At 34.6% G+C, this 19,559-nt stretch overlaps 1 protein-coding gene across 4 annotated transcripts in view; it reads right to left on the bottom strand.

Moving 5' to 3' along the window:
• The window catches only part of KIDINS220 (kinase D interacting substrate 220), a 71,636-nt gene that overhangs the window by 17,289 nt on the left and 34,788 nt on the right, over positions 1-19,559 (bottom strand). For all 4 annotated transcript variants that reach the window (XM_034432055.3, XM_034432051.3, XM_034432053.3 and 1 more), the window contains exons 15-23: positions 18,777-18,942; positions 15,039-15,190; positions 13,899-14,188; positions 12,978-13,118; positions 12,054-12,297; positions 11,723-11,811; positions 10,916-11,060; positions 9,687-9,849; positions 327-505 (exon numbers count right to left, since the gene is read on the bottom strand). In XM_034432055.3, coding sequence (XP_034287946.2) covers positions 327-505; positions 9,687-9,849; positions 10,916-11,060; positions 11,723-11,811; positions 12,054-12,297; positions 12,978-13,118; positions 13,899-14,188; positions 15,039-15,190; positions 18,777-18,942 — 1,569 coding nt within the window. The remainder of the gene's footprint in view (positions 1-326; positions 506-9,686; positions 9,850-10,915; positions 11,061-11,722; positions 11,812-12,053; positions 12,298-12,977; positions 13,119-13,898; positions 14,189-15,038; positions 15,191-18,776; positions 18,943-19,559) is intronic.

Here is a 19,559-nt window from a genome sequence, read left to right as displayed (position 1 = left end):
AGTCAATTTCTTTACAAAAATTTTTTCTACATTATCAGTATGTAAGATTTTATATAGTAACTACTAGGGCTACATAAACTACATGCAAGTATGAATTGCTCTCAATTGCTTCACGAAGTAACTGATGCATCTAAGTAATAGGAGCTAAGAGGACAACCAAAATGTAAGATACCTATATCATTAATTATTGGAAGGATAATTGCAAATAATGATTGCATAAAGATTTGCTCTGATATATTTCAGTAAATTTTGGGGAACTCAGAAAAAGGGATGTTTTTTGGTAATAGTAAAATCATTTATTGTGAAATTAATTGGTGATATATTACCTGCAATAATTTCTCGCAGTTTGGGATCAAGATTCACTGTACATGGTAAAAACGTTTTTACATCTCGTGCTATAAGGACTGGAGTTCGTGATGACAAAAATACTTCAAAATTTCGAATATCACCATCAATTTCTAGTAAAGGTTCAACATCTTTAGTTGTTGGAATATTCTTTGAAATTCTGAAGAAAGCAAAGGAAGTTCCAGATTAGAAAGCCTTATCTAATAAAATTTACACATATATGTTATGTTTTAAATCTGGCTAAAGAAGTTCATTTCAGAATTCTTGTTTTTCTGTCCTGATATTTTAAAAATTGTATTTGAAATTATAAACAACTATACACGTGAAACCAAGTTATCTATAAATTGAACCTATAAACAGAGTAAAAAATTCTACATCATCTATGCAATCATGCCTAAAATTAGTACAAATATAATTAAGTCAGAGAACAAAGAGTTAAATGTGTCAACCATCTGATTTTTGTCAAACAAGACTCCAAAAAGAAAAGGAGCTAAAGACTTTAAATGAAAAACCACAGCTGAGAAGTCACATGAAGCAAATTAGCTGAATTTTAATGCCAGCTCTGCTTAAAACTGAATGTGAATAGTGTTCTGCATATGTCAAACAATGCTTCTGTTCAGAAGCCAATAGCCTACGGATAGTTTATACATCAAAATCTCTATTTTAACCTTTTGAGCTTAATACATTAAGCTATTCTGCTAAAAGATATTAATGTAAATTATAAACTTTTGTAAAAAAAAAATAAAAAAAAATAAAGGCCACTTCTGAAAAAAAGAGTACCATAGTCAACCAAGAGAATACTTATAAAGGGATTTAGAGCTGGCCTTGGGAAGATATGAGTAAGCTGTTAAGGGAGAAAGGAAAGAACCATTGAGGAGGACTTGGAGAGGAGATTACACAGACCAGGCTTGAAGAAAACATGAGAAAGAAACTCAACATAACTCTACCTTGGTTTTGCTTAATATACGGGGCATAATGAAATCTGAATAAGCTTTCAAGAGGCTATTAATATACCTTACAACCACAAAGCAGCATCCCTAGGATTCCTGTAGTATCTATTTCTTGATTTGGCCTGCCCCAAAGGGCTCACTATACAAAGAAAGTGGCATAAATCAGTCTTAATCACATAAAACCAATCCTCCCAACCAGGGGTGGGTTCCAATTTTTTTTACTACCGGTTCTGTGGGCGTGGCTTGTTTGATGGGCGTGGCTTGGTGATCATGTGACTGTGCAGACATGGGTTGGTCATGTGACTGGGTGGGTGTGGCTTGGCAGTCATGTGACTGGGTGAGCGTGGCTAGGTGGTCATGATCCTAGTTCCCCCTACGAGGATTTCCCCATCCAGACCTTTTGCAATCCCCCAAAGGGTCAAAGGAAACCAGATTCCATACAGCTCTGAACCCTTATGGCAAACCAAATACAAGTGGTCCTCGCTTAATGGCCGGTTGCTTAGCAAGTGTTCTAATTTACATGTCTAGTTTAATGACAAGAAGGACTAGGGGAGACATGATAGCAGTGTTCCAATATCTCAGGGGCTGCCACAAAGAAGAGGGATATTCAACCTATTCTCCAAAGCACCTCAGGGTAGAACAAGAAGCAATGGGTGGAAACTAATCAAGAAGCATCTTAGAACTAAGGAGAAATTTCCTGACAGTTAGAACAATTAATCAGTGGAACAACTTGCCTCCAGAAGTTGTAAATGCTTCAACACTGGAATTTTTTAAGATGTTGGATAACCACTTTTCTGAAGTGGCTCTGGAAAGGCTTCTTTGCTATCCGCTTTCTCTGCAGGCTGCCGAAAAGTACCGGCAGAAAAATCTGCCGTCGTCGCCATGTTCTTCACGCATGCGCATCCCATTGGACTTGCAAGGCAATGAGATGCACGTGCACGAAAAACATGGCAGCGGCAACCGGGAGATCAGTTCGGGGGTATGGCCGGCCAGCCATTACTACCGGTTCTCTGACTGACAACAAATTTTTACTACCGGTTCTCCCGAACAGGTGCGAACCAGTAGCAACCCACGACTGACTATATGTAATTCAAATACTTGATATTGTTGCTTCAGGCAGTGAATCTTCATGAATGAATACAACTGAACTACTTAAGTATCTACCAACCTCAAACTTCTGAAAATAAAAAAATAAGAAAGAAGAAAATTACAAACTTCATACAAGATGAACTAGTATGCAATGTCTGAAAACTGTCTTAAATTATCCAAGATAATGCCCTACCTATAAATTCAATTATTGGACAGTTATGGATATATTCCATCACATCAAATGCACACTACAACCTGCAAAAAAAAAAAACTACCAAAATGCCTTGAAATATCTTGACACATCTGACAGGTGAAAGGAACTCACTGTAGGCAAAATGGAATTACAGGTAAATTTAATTGAGGATACTCCTCTGCTGCAGAGTTTCCATAATGGTTGAAGAAACTCTATAGTCAATTATCAAATATTAGAAAATAAGAGAATGGGCCTAAAACCATGGATAAATTAATAATGCTAGTTACTGCAAGGTAAAAAACTAGGTATCAGTAGACCAAAAGGAAAGAGTAAGGATATACTGAAATAAAATAAGTAAAATGCATCTTGTGCTATACTGTTCAGAAAAAAGTATTATTGATGTTGAAGTCAATTTTAGAAATTCAGTAAACACAATACAGCACAAAAATTAAGTAAATTAGATAGTTATCAGAACATCTGCAAGATAGGAATTAATGTGAGACATGTCATACCACTAAAAATACTAGAGTATAAAAAGAAGAAAGAGTAAAATAGCTCTTCTGTATTGTGTTGGGTTGGGTTGGGTTGGGTTGGGTTGGGTTGGGTTGCTTTGCATTACATATACATACATGCATATTATTTCTGGTGGCTAAATTAAGCAATTCGTGAAAACTGGGTATGTTGGATCTACCTGAGGAAGAGACTGTGATGAACAAAAAAAGAAGCTGACTAATTAAAAAGTATACATCCATATCAGTGTCTCAATTTTCAGACACAGAGTAGAATTTCAACATAACAAATGGGACAGCAAACCAGAGTTTTAAATAAAAGCAGCAAGAGGTCTTCTATTTGGAGAAAGTAGTACAATGTAACTGATGGTCACAAGAAACAAAATTGAGGCTTAAACCCCTCAGAAATGCTGCAGCAAGAACTGAAATAAGCAGCTCATGCTAAAAAAACTTTACCTATCACTGAGTTGATGCAGTTCATCATCGAGAAAAGAACCAAATTTGTGACAGACTGCTCACCAATGTGAGAAACTGATTACAATTAGGAGTCAGGAGGTATTTGGCTGCAGTTATTGCAGTTAAAGGTGGTATAAACAGTTACTGAAATTGAGAGATGATTATTTTTCCACACTGGCACACTGCATGATTGGATTACTTTTTTATGAGATTAAACGAAGCAAACATCTAATTCAGAGTTGCTTTATATATCACGAGAACTCAAAGCCCTGAAACATTCGGTGGGAAAGATGCAAAATTCAAAAAATGCAAAAGTTGAATAGTTTTTCACTGAACTGTACATATAGCTGGAACTATACTGTTTTATTATAAGTTGTAAAGTAACTTGAAGGCAAGGAGCAAAAAAAATAAGATTAATAAAAAAATTCCCCTTGGGTTTTATATCAGGTTATAAAATATGGTACATATGAATAAACTCTTCCCATTCCTTAAATAATTGTCCCTGAAAGTGAAGTATTTTTCTCAATAGAAAATAAGTAAATAATCAGAAATTCCAACCAGTTTAGGTTGTGTCCACATTGTTTAAATCATATCAAAATTATTTTAATAAAATTCATGCACTTTCCCATCAATAGTTAAACAGAAGTTAGTTAAATAGTTAAACAGAAAACCAATTAAGTTATCTAAAAAATAGAAAACCACTACTACCATCTACTGGAAAGCAACTCATGATATATAGTATCTTGTCCACATGTTCTTTTTTTAAACGGTATGCTAAAAATCTTTTTTAAAAAACAGTTTATATAGAATGTATAATTATTACATTTCTAAATACAACACTGCAAAAATAGAGAAAAATACTTAAATTTTCATTTCAGCTTTTTCTGTTATGTATACATTAACAACAGCAAAAAAATGAGACAAAAGCTTTTAACTGAAAACATAATTGCAGCAAAATTACAATAATTGTCCCAATTAAAGTAACCCTAAATGAACAGTTTGTCATCTTAATGTTCCAATAGTTTATATAAGGATCTACTTAATTAGATGAAATTGCTTTCTAATGTTAGTATCCAGTGTCATTTGTTAAAAGTTGAACAATTTAGAAAATTATTTAACAAAAGCAACTTCACTAAACACCAAGAACCAACATTCTTTTTTACAGATGAATAAGGCACATATATATATATCCTCAAATTACTGTAAGAATAAATGAGGCTTTTATGGAAAAATGAACTTTAAATCTGGTGATAAAAATTCTTCTGGTTTTGTACTGATTCATATTTAATGAAAATTATATATTTAATCTGTCCCTCATTAGTGCAATCCCTTTTCAGATTATAATAAACCAACAGGATTGATCTGAATTAGAAATATTACAATTTAAAACCTTATGCAATAGCTAACAGAGCATAAGGAACATATATAAAAACAGCAAGTACCTTTTTTGGATACACATGAACAGACATACACACACACACACACTCCTACATATGTATCCTGTCTTTCAGGATCAAGCTTTCAGAAAAAAATAAATCACATAGAAATATTCATTTCATAAGGGTCAAAAGGTGGGCTCATAAACAACTCCTTCCTCAATTTTGGCTTACCCCTAAATTCATCAAGTTGGACTTCTATTATTTCACTTCTACTGATAAAGAGAAACATAACAGTTCCAGTACCAAATTCAGATTGTTACAAATAGAAATAATGCAAATACCAAACTTTTAGTTAGCCAGTAACCTGATACTTTCCCGAAGCTCTACATCCCAAAATATGTTTGTACTTTTTTCTTTTCCAAATATGGAGCTATTGTTACAACATTAGAATAGATTTGTGGAGCTACAATCAAATTCTTAATCAGCCATGAAGCTTATTGGGATACTAAGCCAAACTTTTATCTCTCAGCCTAACCACTAACATGTGAATATATTCTACCACAGTTTCTTGGATAAAAGGCAGAACATAAATAAATAAAATAAAAATCTGTGAAATGAAAACATGAAAACACCAACTGCTTCTAATGCTCAGAATCTCAAAACCTTAAATGTCATGCAGATAAATGTAGATGACATTTAAATGTTTGGTAAATGAAATAGTGTCTCATATATTCCTAGCTGTTCATGAAATATGATGGGTAACAAAAGCCATAATAATCCAGCAACATAAAATTAACGCATTAGCCATCTGTTAACTAAATCACATGTCTCAAAAGTTATCTCAAAACTGACAAATCTTCTAATGTAACCATTGGACATCAGTAAGCACTCAGCTGGATGGAGTGCCACAGACAGCCTGCTGTTTGAATCTAACACAGAAAAAGAAAACAGTCCAGAATGTTCCACAAATTGTAAATGAACTTGGTTCACCTTTGGCTTAAGATTTTCAATTTATGGTTTCCTTGAGTTGTGACATTGCATCTGTATAAGACATGTCTGTCAGCATCAATATTTTTAATTATTCATAAATTCTAAACCATAAAGGTAACCCTCTACAACAGGGGTGTCAAATTCGATCCCATTGCAGGCAATATCAGGATTTTGTTTGGCCTTGGGAGGCTGGGGTGGGCGTGGCCTGGTCATTGCGGCTGGCAGGGTGGGCGTGGCTGGGGTGGGCCGGGGCAAGGACAGCATGAGCCAGTCCCTCGCCATCTTCGGGACAGCTTCGCGGGACAGCTCTGGGCCTATCGCAAGCCAGATCTGGCCTGCGGCCTGCATGTTTGACACATCTACAACACCCTTTTGAGAAAATTTATTTGGGGCAGTATCATACCTAGAATCTCTTTCTAACATTCATTTGTCTATGACAAATAAGAATTTTGATCTTCCAGATTTTCAGAAATATTGCTAGCTTATATTTTAGAATCAACATTTTATTGTAATAATTGTTATAGGGGGAGGAAGGGGAATTGCCATTATTGCATTTAGTCATTTAAATGTTGATAAGTTTTAAATACAAAGTATACTTACACTAAATTAGTGTTCCCAACTTTGCTAGAGGTAACACATATTTGTGCTGTATTACGTGATAGGTTTAATTTTCATTCAGAATCTTATTAATAAATCAGTTTTTATTTAATGATTAAATTTTTTTGAGCCTCTGCAAATAGAATTTTATTTACCATCAATTCAACAATGGACATATACCCATGTTTTGATGGCTCATTATGAACCTGATACTTTTAAAAGCTTCTAAAATATCTGATATATTATGAATACAATTCAAACCATTTTTTTCTTCTGTCAAAAAGAGAAATGGTAAAGGAACGGCTTAAAATATCTGTAACAAATATACAAGAAGCTTATAATCAAGAATTGGAAACCCATCTTTTCAAGCCAATGGAGTCAAGTTTTGAAGAATACTAAGTTTATGATCTGTGATTTAAAGTTGAAATTAATCTATCAAAATATTATTTTTCATATCTACTTGACACCTTCTAGATGCTTTGTAAAGAATGGACTGATCATTATTTGTGTTGGTGTTGCAAAAAATGTAAAGGCACCCTAACACATATGTTATGGTATGTTCTTTTTACCTCTTTTGGAAAAATAGTATACAATATGTTCACATAATTGCTGAGTAAACTGTTTTTAAAGGTACACATATTGAACTAAATTATACATTAACTGCTGGAGAGGGGAAATATTACAATTCCATATATAAAGGATTGTATTTCAGAGAAGTGATTTAGCAATTCTGAGAAAATTATATCTTTTCTGTTAATCAGAAAATGTCACATTATTGTTCTCTTTGGGGGGCGGGGGGAAATGCACAGGTTTGGGGAATATTGGAAGTTTACTTTTCTATTTTAAAGACTTACAGATCAGGTGAACTTGGGATAGATATGCAGTTCCAGACCCTATTTTTTATGTTTATGTATTATGCATTTTTCCTTCCTCTTCAGTGACTGTTTGTTTTTATTTTATGTATTTTTGTTTGAAATGGATTAATAAATTATTAAAATATTAAAAAACAACAAAATTATTTTTGTAAAGTTTGAGATCTGAGATTAACCATACATTTTCTATCAAACTTGTAACAGTATTACATCAGTCTTCTTAATAAAAATAATCAATTATAGCAGTGCCATCTACTGGAAGAAGGAAATTAGTTACAATATTTAAAAGATTCATGGGATACTCATTATTCATATTTATTTTAAAGTAAGTTTCTTTCAACTCAGTGGAATCTTCTGAACAGATATGATTAGGACTGTACTGTATCTGTATTACAAAAAACCCTACTCAAGAATGACAATTTCCCAATAATGAAAGCAATGAGGTGGATTCATACCGCAAAAAAGAGCAAATACTGTTAGTTGCATTTTGGAAACCCTTGTTTTAATAGCTCTGTAACTGCCACATCTACAACATTATTATTTTCTTAACCTGTCAACACTTTTTTTTTTACCTCTGCTAGAGAAAGGAAACAAGCTCCATCCAAAGATATCTCCTTTGACAGAAAAAGAACTGTTAACCACCAAAATAATTAAGAAATGCCAGTTAGAAAACTCATGTTAATGACTTATAACTCGTTTGAGCCAACTAAAGTACATAAATCAAGAAGAAATTACCTGATCCCATTTTTATAAAGTTGGAATAGATATAACAACCTATCTGTCTATGTGTATAAACTTTAACAGACATTTTTCAAGCTTTGCCAGTTTAGAGTCATACTAAATTATGTTAAACATTTAATTTGGAAATATGACAGTTTCTTGCATTAATACTATGGATTAACAATTTCTTATTTTCCATAAGCATCACAGTATTCATTTCCCAATCTCTGTGTCCTTCAAAAAGCTAGAAAAAGTGCAGAAGGGGACACAGACTTAAAACAATTTATCTGGCAGGGGAAAAAAAGTTAAATGTGAGCCTTAAAGCTAAGTGAAGACATAATCAAATCAAAGTGTATAAAATTATATATGCACGATATGAAGTGAATAAACAATATTCTTTCTTTCCTACACCACCAGAATCTAATCAATCGATGAAATGACAACAAAGCAAAAAGCAATAATTGAAAAACTTAATAAGAGTTGCCAATCTGGGCAACATTTTATGGGGTCCAGGTATTGGTGGCTATCAGCATGATTTTATACATTAATCTCAATAGCAATATGTTTTTTAATACCACTTCCTAGGTGATAGAGCTTGGAAGGTTCTCTTGTACCAGTGTGAGGTTCTTCTGATAAAATGGACTAAATAAACCTTAGTTTCAAGCAGCATGACTACTTTTTATATTCTTAACATATAACACAAATCAGTCAATCCTAAAGCAAAACCCTGACTGTTCTGTGGAAGGACAGATGCTGAAGTGGAAGCTCAAATTCTATGGTCACTACTTGAGAAGAGAGAACTCATTGGACAAGACGCTGATGTTGGGAAAGATTGAGGGCAAAAGGAGAAGAGGAGGGCAGAGAATGAGATTGTTAAATAGTGTCATCAGCACAATGAACATGAATCTGGGCAAACTCTGGGAGACAGTGGAAGACAGGGGGGCTTGGCATGCTATGGTCCATGGGGTCAGGAAGAATCATATATGACTTAGCGACTGAATAACAACACATAACACATTTTAAAAGAAATTAAAATAATTCTGGATCTGAATTGTTGGACATTTGTTAAGCAAATTCTAAGACTTTGCTTAACTTACTAGGCTAAGGCACACATTTTGACATGAAACAACTATGTAATACTTTTTCCAGGATGCATGATTTCTGGCCCACTGTCGAAGAGGAACACCCCTTTCCAAGACCATTTAAAAAAACAAAATGTTGCTGTTTCATCTTGACAAAATATACATTTGGATTAAATCTTAGCTTCACTTCATTTTTATTTTAATCCCTCATTTATTACATTATAAGTAACTTACAGTAGGAAACCTTATTAATACTACTTCCTCCTTCTATTTTCCCCACAACAACAAGGTGAGTTGGGCTGAGAGAGAGTGACTGGCTGAAAGTCACCCAGCCAGCTTCAGAGCCTAAAGAAGGGCAAGAACTCCTGGTTTCTAGGCCAGCACTTTAACCATTATACCAAAGTGGATCTCCATATTTGGATTAGCCAGTAGAGACACTTGTCGTTGTTAAATGTTGGCTTCCTAACTATTCCTAGCAGATTTTACAGTTAAAACAACACTTACCTCTCATAGATTGTTTTTAAAGTTAGTTGATCTGGAACACCTTCTGTTTCTTCCAAATACAATATAAGCCAGGACGTTCTGTATGGCCATTGCTCTGTCAAGTTGATCCAGCTTGCCAGCCTATCCCAGTTGAAAGTGATCTGATTAGCTCTCAATAAACGTCCTATAAAGTTGAAAAAGATATATGCTCAGCAATACGGTTCGCATTCCTACAAAATGTCAGTTTAATACAAAATCTCCTAAGAATCACATCTCAGCTTCTAAATCATTATATGCTCTTCTGAATTAACTGTGTATTCTAACATACCCAAATCAAAGTATTTTAGCACAAATATATGATAGACTGTGTATCAATAAGGAATTTTATTTTACATTGCTCATAATCATTAACAATCTAATTATTGAAATTTCATAATAGAGATTTGTCGTCAAAATTACATCTTTGAACTGTAAATCTAATGGATTTGTTTAACAATCCAAACATTTTAAAAATGTGGGAATATATATTTCGCATATTGTTTCTAAAGTTTAATGCAATCTCCAAATGTTGCATTTTGTACCTGATACTTTTTCATTCAGATCCATGCTTCCATAAATGGAATAGCTTCATTGGAAAAGGGAGAAGCTATTCCTTCTGAGCATATACATAGCCCCTATTGCAACTTAATATCCTTCTGAAAGGACAGATGTGCAAGAAGTCCAGAAGAAAGTGACAATTATCTCCCTCTCTCTTTAAATGGGCTGAGCTTTTATTTATTCCATAAATAAACTTTCATTCACAGAAAGGAGTATTTATTATCTAGGTTATTTTCAGAATAATTTAAGAGGCTGTTTGTCCAACAAATAATTAATCCATAACAATTCTGTGTTGTTTTCAGCTGACTTCAATTGGTAAGAATTGAATTGATTCCTTATTCTTAATTAAGGAACAATTACACCAAATTACTCTTTACAGAGGTGTACTCCTTAAACAAAAGTATACTCTGCCACTACAATGCTACCATACTTTGGAAAGTTTGTAAGACAGAAGTATTGTTTGCAAATTTCTAATTTTAAATTGTCACGTGAATAGCTCCAAATTCATGTAATTTTTAATATTTCTTAATTTCATTACAGAGTGCAAAAGATTAGAAACAAATTATATGCTTATTCCCCAATACTACACAGGCAAACTGCTTTCAGCATGAAGACCAAGATTATAAATGTTTGGCACTGATAAGTAAACATACCTGTCACAGAAACAATATTAAGCAATCGCCTCATTGTCTGTGGACTAATATCACTGAACCAGTCTTCTGTAACCAATAGCTTGGTCAGATCAAAAGACATCTGACGTGTAATGGTACGCTGCATTTGCCTTCTTCTGTAGGTATCCTAATTTAAAAAAAAAAAAGTGGTGAACTTATACTATTTTCATATACAGTGTGCCAGGAACATGGAATTTTTTTTCAAATCTCAGAATCCCTTTAAACCTTTTCATTACTTCTCAAATGTTATTAAACTTATTACTGGAGCTCTATATATCCTGTTTCCCCCCAAATAAGACATCCCCTGATAATAAACCCAATCGGGATTTTGAGCGCATGGCAATAAGGCCAAGCGCTTATTTCAGCGTTCAAAAAAATATAAGACAGGGTCTTATTTTCGGGGAAACATGGTAATTAAACTCTGCTTTATCCCAAATGTTTTGATTGGAATTTGCCTTATCAGAAGTTCACCTATAATGCAGCACTGAAATGTATTAAATAATATTGCATCAAATCATATTCAGATCCCAAGGATCACTTTCAAGTAGTAATTTCATCAATACAGAAGCCTTTCTTTTTTCTTTTTCTACCCAGCAGGAAATAAAAGTTGTCAATAAAGTTGTAAGAGATACCATTTCCTCACTTACATGCCAAATCTGTAGAAACACTCCGCTTGAAGGGTTTTCATCACATCTAAATTAGATCCAACAAATCCCACTTAAACCTACTGGACAACTGTTTGGTAGAATATATTCAATGATTTTTCTTCCGTAACTGCCAATTTCTTACCCTTCTATTGAGAGCTGTTTTACTTCCAAGCTTAGTCACATCTCCCAGGCTATTCTGTGAAATTCTTCGATCAATGTCTTCATGAAATCCTAAAAATATTTTCTGATTAAAATGCAATTCTAATATATTATAGATTATTAGCACCTTTTTTAATTCTGCCGTTTTATTCATAAAATGCTCAAAGCAATATAATACAGAAAAATTAAAAACTACCTGTGAAAATAAATCTACTCTACATGCACATTCTCTCTCTCTCTCTCTTTCCCTCCCTCCCTCCCTCTCCAGCTAATGCTAATAATCTTATTTCTTATTTATAATTTTGCTATCATACCTGAACTATCTGTATATGGAACATCTCCATTTGTGGTTGCAGCTACCATCATCTTTTTAGCACTACTGAGTCCACGACTATTAAGAAATACAGGTAAATGAACTATATTCCTCATGTAATCATGTCCGTTTATATTTGAGTCTCTTAGTACACTGTTCAGATTCTGATTAATTGCCTTGATAATGATATGAGGATCACTAGCAAAAATGGCAATAAATGGACCTTTAGAAAAAAGGACTCGAACCTGTGAAAAGGAAAGAAAATTAATTAAAGGGAGGGAGGGAGGGAGGGAGGGAGGATGACAACTAGTTCAGGGCACAATTATTAGGTAGTAGTTTGGGATGGAAGATGTTTCATTGCTGTTTTCTTCTGATTAGATATATTACAAGTAGTACATATCACAACTCATGCATTTTGCCTAGCACTTAAACATTTAAATATTTCTTAAAAAATAAAATGTCTGGCAGGCAATATACATGAAATATAGTTTTCATTACACCCAAGGGACTGCCTGGACAATGAAGCTTTTCTTGAACTAAATGCAGTCTCCATATTGTTCCTGAGATGGCTTAAGAAATGGCTCAAAGCACTGTGGCATGGAATGAGAAATAGGAGTGTCTCCACTAATCCATGATCACTACATTAATTGACTATCACTTTAAAATTAGCATGTGTTTGTGTTTATAATCAATTTTATAAATTTCTATTTAGGAATAAGTCCACTGAATCTATTGAGAGATTTCCAACAAAAACATGCACAGAATTGAGCTGCAAATCTCAGTGAAAGCAGTGAAACAAGTAGCTATAATCTGTTCCATTGATTTAAGAATTTAATTAGTTGTATGAATTAAAGCAAATTATTAGAACATTTCCAATGTCTTGCCTCATAGTCATATTTGAAAGGCGAATCAATTAAATACTTACCGTATCAAGCATCTGTAAAACTTTATCCTGTTCACAGGCATCCAATCCATCAATAATTACTACAAGCCTGGTTTGATTCTGAGTAAAGCTATCTATAGTTTTTGCCATTTTTGCCATCAGCTCCACTTCACATTTAAGAACCTACAAAAATAAAAATACATAAAACTTAACGTCAATCCTACAAACATGTTAAGAGGCAAACTTCTAATTTAAATGCCATAGATATAGCTTTTTTCCCAGTATTTAAAGTAGCAAAATCTTTTGAGTCATTTTACTCATAATGTTGAGTTTTCTACTTCAGCAGTCCCCAACTTTTTTGGCAACAGGGACTAATTTCATGGAAAACAATTTTTCCAATGACCGGGGTTGTGAGGGGGATGGTTTCAATTTCGCTCACTCACCTGCTGCTCACCACCAGCTGTGCAGCCTGGTTCCTAACAGGCCAGTAACATGGACCAGTACTGATCTGTGGCCTGGGGTTGGGGATCCCTGATCTAATTGATAAAATGCTTTATTTTTATGAGTCTTCATGATCAATTACAAGTTAAATTAAACTCAGAAACTGATTCAGGAACATTCCAAAGAGCCTTAGAACATTCCATTCCCCTTCCATTCCAGGAAAGCTTGTGACAGTTTCCAGAACTGAATCCTCCAAACCAGAAGTGGTTCAAAGCATACTGAGAGTAGTCTGCCTCTGAAATGGGCCAGTTTCCTTTAGAAAAATATATGCAGAATGCTTTAAACCACTTCCAGTTTGGGGAATTTACTTCTGGAAAACTACCTTACTGTCCTCATAACAGCATGATCTAGAGGGAAACCAAATGTTCTGCCATTCTCATACCTAAATTATGTGTTCTACAGGTCCTTAAACAAAACTAACATAATTCAGTTTTGAATTCAAAACTGCTGTATAATACGTACTTTCATAAACCCCTCACTCTTCAGTTTGTGTAGTTTTGAAGCAGCACTGTGAAGCCGTTTTCTCTGTGAATTTAAGATGGAGTCCATCACTTGCCACCACGTGCGACAGTTCAAGATAAAGCTCAAACCCACAACGCATAAAAATGAAATCAGAATAGCATTCACTGTCATGTTTTCAGGATTCACTTTGAAATAGGCTATAAGAGTGATCCCAGCAACAATGCAGCTCAGAATAAAGAGGAAGATAACAAAAGATGGGAGACAACAAGTTTTTTTCCATTTCTTTTTACCTAGGAGACAAAGCAGCAATTGGTAAATACATAATTTATAACTTCAAATACATACATTTTACATCATTTATATTCTGCCTTCTTGCTTACTAGGCACCCAAGTTAACTAACTACAAAAAAATTTAAAACTCACAAAACAATTGATTATTATTGTTAATCAAATTAAAAACCATGGCTAAATAGAAAGGTTTAAACCCTTTCCTGAAAACAGAAAGAACAGGGGTTGAAATTTATTCCTGTAAATTGGATATGATAGAAGAGAAGGCCTAATTCTGGTTGCCTAATAAATTAGGATAATTTTAAGTGAAACTCTCCTGTTGCCCTTGTAAAAGCCCAAGAAAAGCAGATTCTTACTTTAAAGTTTTCTAGAGTCCTTATCTGTGTAGAGAGTATCTACACAACAACATTCTGTATTCCTTTTGCTTAAAAGATGTAATGTCCCATCCCCTTTAAATCATGGAAATTTTGCAATTCTGTTTCCCACTTGGCTCTAAATCATTTAGGATTTTGAACAGAGTAACCATTACTTATATGTCCTAGTTTTGCATTTTAACGTGAAACATTAAATGCAGATTTATATTCTGCATTTGCTTACAAGAGCTCAAGACAATTCACAAAAGAGTTAAGCAGCAGTCCTGTGAATCCGGTGGTACTGAATGGACCAAAAACACCAAGAAAGTTTCCATAACCAAGGTTGGCCTTGAGCCTATGGCTTCCCAATCCTAATCCAATGCATTCGTCACTTCACATTGACTGAATCATAAAGAAAAATGTATTTTGGGGTGGGGGAGGGGAATGTGCTGCTATCACTGTAAAACAAAAAAGCTCAATTGAACAACTTCATACATACCTTGAGTTTCTTCAGTTTTGAATACTCGAAAAAGACGTGTTGCTAAAAACCCAAATTCTCTCTCACAGGCATCTGAAAGGGTGGCAATCATTTCAGCCATTGAGGTTTCTCCACCTACACTGGACAATCTATTGTAATCTGTAAAGAGAAACCTTAAACAACAAATAATTGTAGATTGTTACTCATTGGTACAAATTGAGTTTTTCCTTTTATTAGGACATTTTTAAATTGCTGAGCTTTCATTGCTAATCTCATGGTTTTCATTTTAATGTATTATTTTATTATTAAAGAAATGATAAATTAATTCATTTATTCATTCAATAATTCCCCTGTTATTTACACAATTATTGAGAGTATTCTTCATAACTATGCAAGATATTTAAAACAAAATATAGAAATATTTTTGATTACATATTTAATCCTAATGCCATCTTTGTAGAGGTTGAGCAAATAGAGCAAATGCAGTAGTTATTGGTAGTTTTTAAATAACTTGGTAAAAGTCTTCCTAAGAATACATTTCTGCATTGGTTACCAGTAGACTACAATGATAATTTTATTACAAGCCAGATTGACACTATGATACTAAAGAGTTTTCTGCATAATTTATAGTGGGTTAATAACCTTAATGCATTTGTATTTCTCCATCCTGGGAAGCAGAGTGTGCAAGGCACCTACCAATAAAATTCAAATAATGTATTAAGTTCTGAGATAATAAAACTCAGAAACAAAAAACCTAAAACTCTACCAATAATAAAACTGCCTATTAGTTCTAACTGTAATTTAGTAACTAATTACACTGAACATCAAATGATTACCTGAATAAAAATATAATTATCTACTGGGGAAAGATCACAGAAGTAGATTGCTCAGCCACCATTGTTTTTCTAGAGCAGTGTTTCCCAAACTTGACCCTTTGAAGATGTATGGACTTCAACTCCCAGAATTCCTCAACCAAGCATACTGGTTGGGGAATTCTGGGAATTGAAGTCCATACATCTTAAAATAGCCAAGTTTGGGAAACACTGTTCTAGAGCACAGAAACGGTGCCTTCTCCCATGGTCACATAAATTATGCTGGATACAAAAAAGAGCTCCTCTCAAAAATTCAAGTAGTTCTAGACTTATGACTGTAATTGAGCCCACAATTACATTTGTAGGATGTGATGATTGTTAAGCGGGTCATCACTTGATCACGCCCAATTTTACCTTTTTTGTGGCAATCATTAAGCAAACACAGGGGCAGTAAAGCGAATGTGGTCATTAAGCAAATCTATTGTTAGCTATGGGCCATTTTCTGCCAGAAATCAGAAGTAAATGCTGATTTCCAGCAAAAACATTGAAAATCATGGTCACATGACTGTGGGACACTGCAAATGGCAGTAAATGCAGACCAGGTGCTGAATCCCCAAAATGCGGCCATGTAACCATGGAGGGGGGAGCCATCGGAATTTTGAATCCAGCTCATAAATACCTTTTTCAGTAAGTGACTGGTGGTAAGTCAAGGACTACCCGTATGGGAGAATTAAGTCTTTTAAATAGAGCTTGGAAACAGTACACCAGTTAACAGTGAGTCACAGATTCCATGTAGTGAGAAGAAATCAATACTGCATTTTGGTTCTAGCACTCAGGCCACCTGCAATGTCTATCATAAGATTTACGAACAATTTTACAGAGCATAATATAAACACAATACAGATAAATTATCCATCACTGTGCCCACACTGGAAATATCCATAAAGAAGCACAATGGCAAGTAGTGTATGTATTCTTGGCCTCTGCTGAAATCTAGGTTTAGAGATAATTTTAGGTATATCTCAAAACTGCAAAACTGAGTTCTTGTTGAATCCCTATTCTTTGACATGTCTCCTGACTTATCAAAAGATTCCATTTCATCTAGGTTAAATTATAGTTTGTTTGCCCATCCTGCCCATTATTGGTATCAGATACTCTTGATTTTTGGAAAGCATTAAAATGTGCCTATTCTAGAAAGTCTTAGACACAAACCCATAATGAAAGGTGAGGCTTCCTGCTATGAGTTTTTCTTGTGTATGACATGTGGTATTCTGCAGATATTGAGGAATTTTATTATGGATTGCTGATTTTTTTTTACTCTTTTTACTGTAGAGAATAAGATAAGTCACTAGTCTCTTCAGACTCAAGAGGGATACAAACCTTAATACATAAATGAAATAAATTTAGAACTCAATCCACTTTCTTACATTTAAAGAGAAAGAGTGAAAAAGATCCTATTAATGGCACTAAGCTCCAGGCAAGCTGCCTCAATATACGTATACATTAAATGTATGGGAATAACATAGAATCTTGAGGGACACAATAGGGGAACGACATAGTATCAAACTATTGAAATGACCTGTACAATAATAATAATAATAATAATAATAATAATAATAATAATAATAATAATAATAATAATAATAATAATAATAATAATAATAATAATAATAATAATAATAAATTAATTAATTAATTATTATTATTATTATTATTATTATTATTATTATTATTATTATTATTATTATTATTTTATTTCTATACCGTCCTTCTCCCGAAGGACTCAGGGCGGTGTACAGCCTATTAAAAGCACGAAGACAAACAACAATTAAAATTATTTAAAATTATTAAATAATTTCAGCTCAATATTAAAAACCCCCCAAAATTTAAAACATCCAATTTAAAATCATTACATTGATAGCCCAGCCTGGCAGAACAGCAGGGTCTTAACGGCACAGCGAAATACCCTGAGGTCGGAGATCTTACGCATTTCTGGGGGCAGTTCATTCCCAGGGCTGGGGCTCCCACAGAGAAGGCCCTCCCCCTGGGTGTCGCCAGCCGACATAACTTGGCCAATGGCACCGTGAGGAGACCCTCTCTGTGGGAGCGAACTGGCCAGTGGGAGGCTACTGGTGGCAGAAGTTGGTCTCGAAGGTACCCGGGTCCTATGCCATGGAGTGCTTTAAAGGTGGTAACCAACACCTTGAATCGCACCCGGAAGACCACTGGGAGCCAGTGCAGCTCGTGCAGGAGGGATGTCACGTGGGCACAATGGGTTGCGCCCATAACCACCCGCGCGGCTGCATTCTGGACCAGTTGGAGCCTCCGAGTGCTCTTCAAGGGGAGCCCCATGTAGAAAGCATTACAGTAGTCCAGCCGGGAGGTGACAAGGGCATGAGTGACCGTGCGCAAGGCGTCCCAGTCCAGAAAGGGCTGCAACTGGCGAATCAGCCGAACCTGATAAAAAGTCCCCCTGGCCACGGCCGTCATATGCTCTTCAAAAGACAGCCGTGCGTCCAGGACACCCAGATTGTGAGCCCTCTCTGTGGGGGGCAGCAATTCACCCCCAATAGTCAGCGATGGCACCAGCTGACTATATCGGGACGCCGGAAGCCACATTGTTTATAAAACAATGCCTCCAAAGAAATCAATCCAATGTTGGTGGACTATTAAATAATGTTACTTATTAAAAGTTACGTCAGGATGAATAGACCCAACATGGAAAATGACAAGTTTTATACATAATGCAGCCATTTATGAATTTTCAAGTAAAGCATCAGAGTCCATAGCTAATACAATATAATCCATTTTAAAAGAGTATCAGGTAATATTTTTTAAAAGATTGCAGCTCAGTATTTCTAGCAAATTTGGGCAAAAACGGTCTTACAACATTAAATCTTTTAAAAGCCATTATCTGTAACAAAACAGTATTATAAATGGTTCTAACCTGACAGGCAAGGCTTTAGTAGTTTGCTCTGGCAGCTCAGGTGGGTTCACAAACATGAGTTTAAGAAGTAATTCCATGTAGCCAATATGTCTTGCCAATCTTGTACTAAGCACCCATGCCCAATTCCAATTTTCTCCTTCTCTTCGGCTTCCAAAATATATTACAGCTAAAACAAGATGGTTTAAATATTTTAAATGTTAATATCATTTACAGAAAGTATTACAAGATGTTATGTAATACACTTTAGCCTACATCACTGCTATACAAGAAAATAATATATTTTCATTCAGTCCCACAGCATTTTTAGGGGATAAAACAGAAGGAATTTGGTTTATTAAATGTTTTCTTATGATACATACAAATCAACAAACATAGTGGGTTTTAACATATTATAGTTAATTAATAAGACACTTGCAATCTACAGTATCTTACATGTAACTTGCATGTCCACATGCCTTCCCCACCTCCCTTCCCGTTTTATCCCTATTTAAATATTAGATTAGTCTAGTCACTGTATGCATCTGATGAAGTGAATTCCAATTCTCCAAAGTTTATGCTTTTTAATACAATGTTAGTTGGAAAAGGTACTATCAAATTCTTTTATTTATTTATTTATTTGCTACCACAAACTAACATGGCTCTCCTCCTAAGTCTACCCAATATATCCTTTTGCATTTACAGGTGGTCCTTAATTTACAACCAATCATTTAATGGCCATTCAAAGGTACAATGGCTTGGAAAGGATGCTTTACTGCCCATAAAGCACTTCTGACCATTATAAAG

The sequence above is a fragment of the Pantherophis guttatus genome, chromosome 1 (assembly GCF_059756535.1).
Source record: "Pantherophis guttatus breed Tessera chromosome 1, ASM5975653v1, whole genome shotgun sequence".
In the NCBI taxonomy this organism is placed as follows: Eukaryota; Metazoa; Chordata; class Lepidosauria; order Squamata; family Colubridae; genus Pantherophis; species Pantherophis guttatus.
The sequence above is the reverse complement of the archived record's forward strand: the minus strand, read 5'-3'. Positions and strand labels throughout refer to the sequence as shown.